Source organism: Nestor notabilis, unplaced genomic scaffold, assembly GCF_000696875.1.
Source record: "Nestor notabilis isolate BGI_N333 unplaced genomic scaffold, ASM69687v1 scaffold24990, whole genome shotgun sequence".
NCBI lineage: Eukaryota > Metazoa > Chordata > Aves > Psittaciformes > Psittacidae > Nestor > Nestor notabilis.
In genome coordinates this window covers 341-1,018 of record NW_009910067.1, presented here as the reverse complement: position 1 = coordinate 1,018, position 678 = coordinate 341, and the positions used below count along the sequence as shown (strand labels likewise).

The 678-nt window shown below is 65.0% G+C and overlaps 1 protein-coding gene across 1 annotated transcript in view; it reads left to right on the top strand.

Moving 5' to 3' along the window:
• Positions 1-349: 349 nt before the first annotated feature.
• Positions 350-678, top strand: part of LOC104413273 (sulfotransferase family cytosolic 2B member 1-like) — a gene marked incomplete at its 3' end in the record, with an annotated part of 656 nt that continues 327 nt past the window's right edge. The window contains exon 1 of the mRNA XM_010024213.1: positions 350-583. Within this exon, the coding sequence (XP_010022515.1) occupies positions 350-583 (234 nt within the window). The remainder of the gene's footprint in view (positions 584-678) is intronic.

Below are 678 nucleotides of genomic sequence, written 5' to 3'. Positions count from 1 at the left end.
TACCTCAAACCCACTATCCGGGGGGGTGGGGGAGGGGGGCAGCAACCCCCTGCCCTTTCTCAGCCCTGTTGTGTCCCCAGTGCCTAGTTGGTGAAGGGCCCCACACAGCACTGCTCTGTGCCACATTGTGCTGTGCCGAGCCATGCTGTGCCGAGCCATCGATCTGGGTCAATCTGTGCCATGCCATGCTGTGCCATACGATGCTGTGCCATGCTGTGATGTGCCACCCTGTGCCATCGGGTACTGTGCCACACTGTGCTGAGCCATGCCATGCCATGGTGGGATGTGCCGTGTCACACCGTGCCGTGCTGTGCCACATGGTGCCCCGCATAGGTCTGGCACTGCCCTAATGCCCGTGTCCACAGGCACCACCTGGATGCAGGAGATCCTGACGCTGCTGTTCAGCCACGGAGACGTCCTCCCGGCCAAGACCATCCCCAACTGGGAGCGGGCGCCGTGGCTGGAGCAGATCTACTTCAGGGAGGCCCTGCAGGACATGCATGATACGGCCGCGTGCCGGCTCATCACCACCCATCTGCCCGCCCGTGTCCTGGCCCCTGCCCTGCAGCAGAGCAAGGCCAAGGTGAGGGGCTGCGACGGGCTGGGGGGTCCCCACGGGGGCATCCCGTGCCCATGGGGCTTCCCGCAGCTGGGTGATTGGGGGCTGCTTCCTGAGCG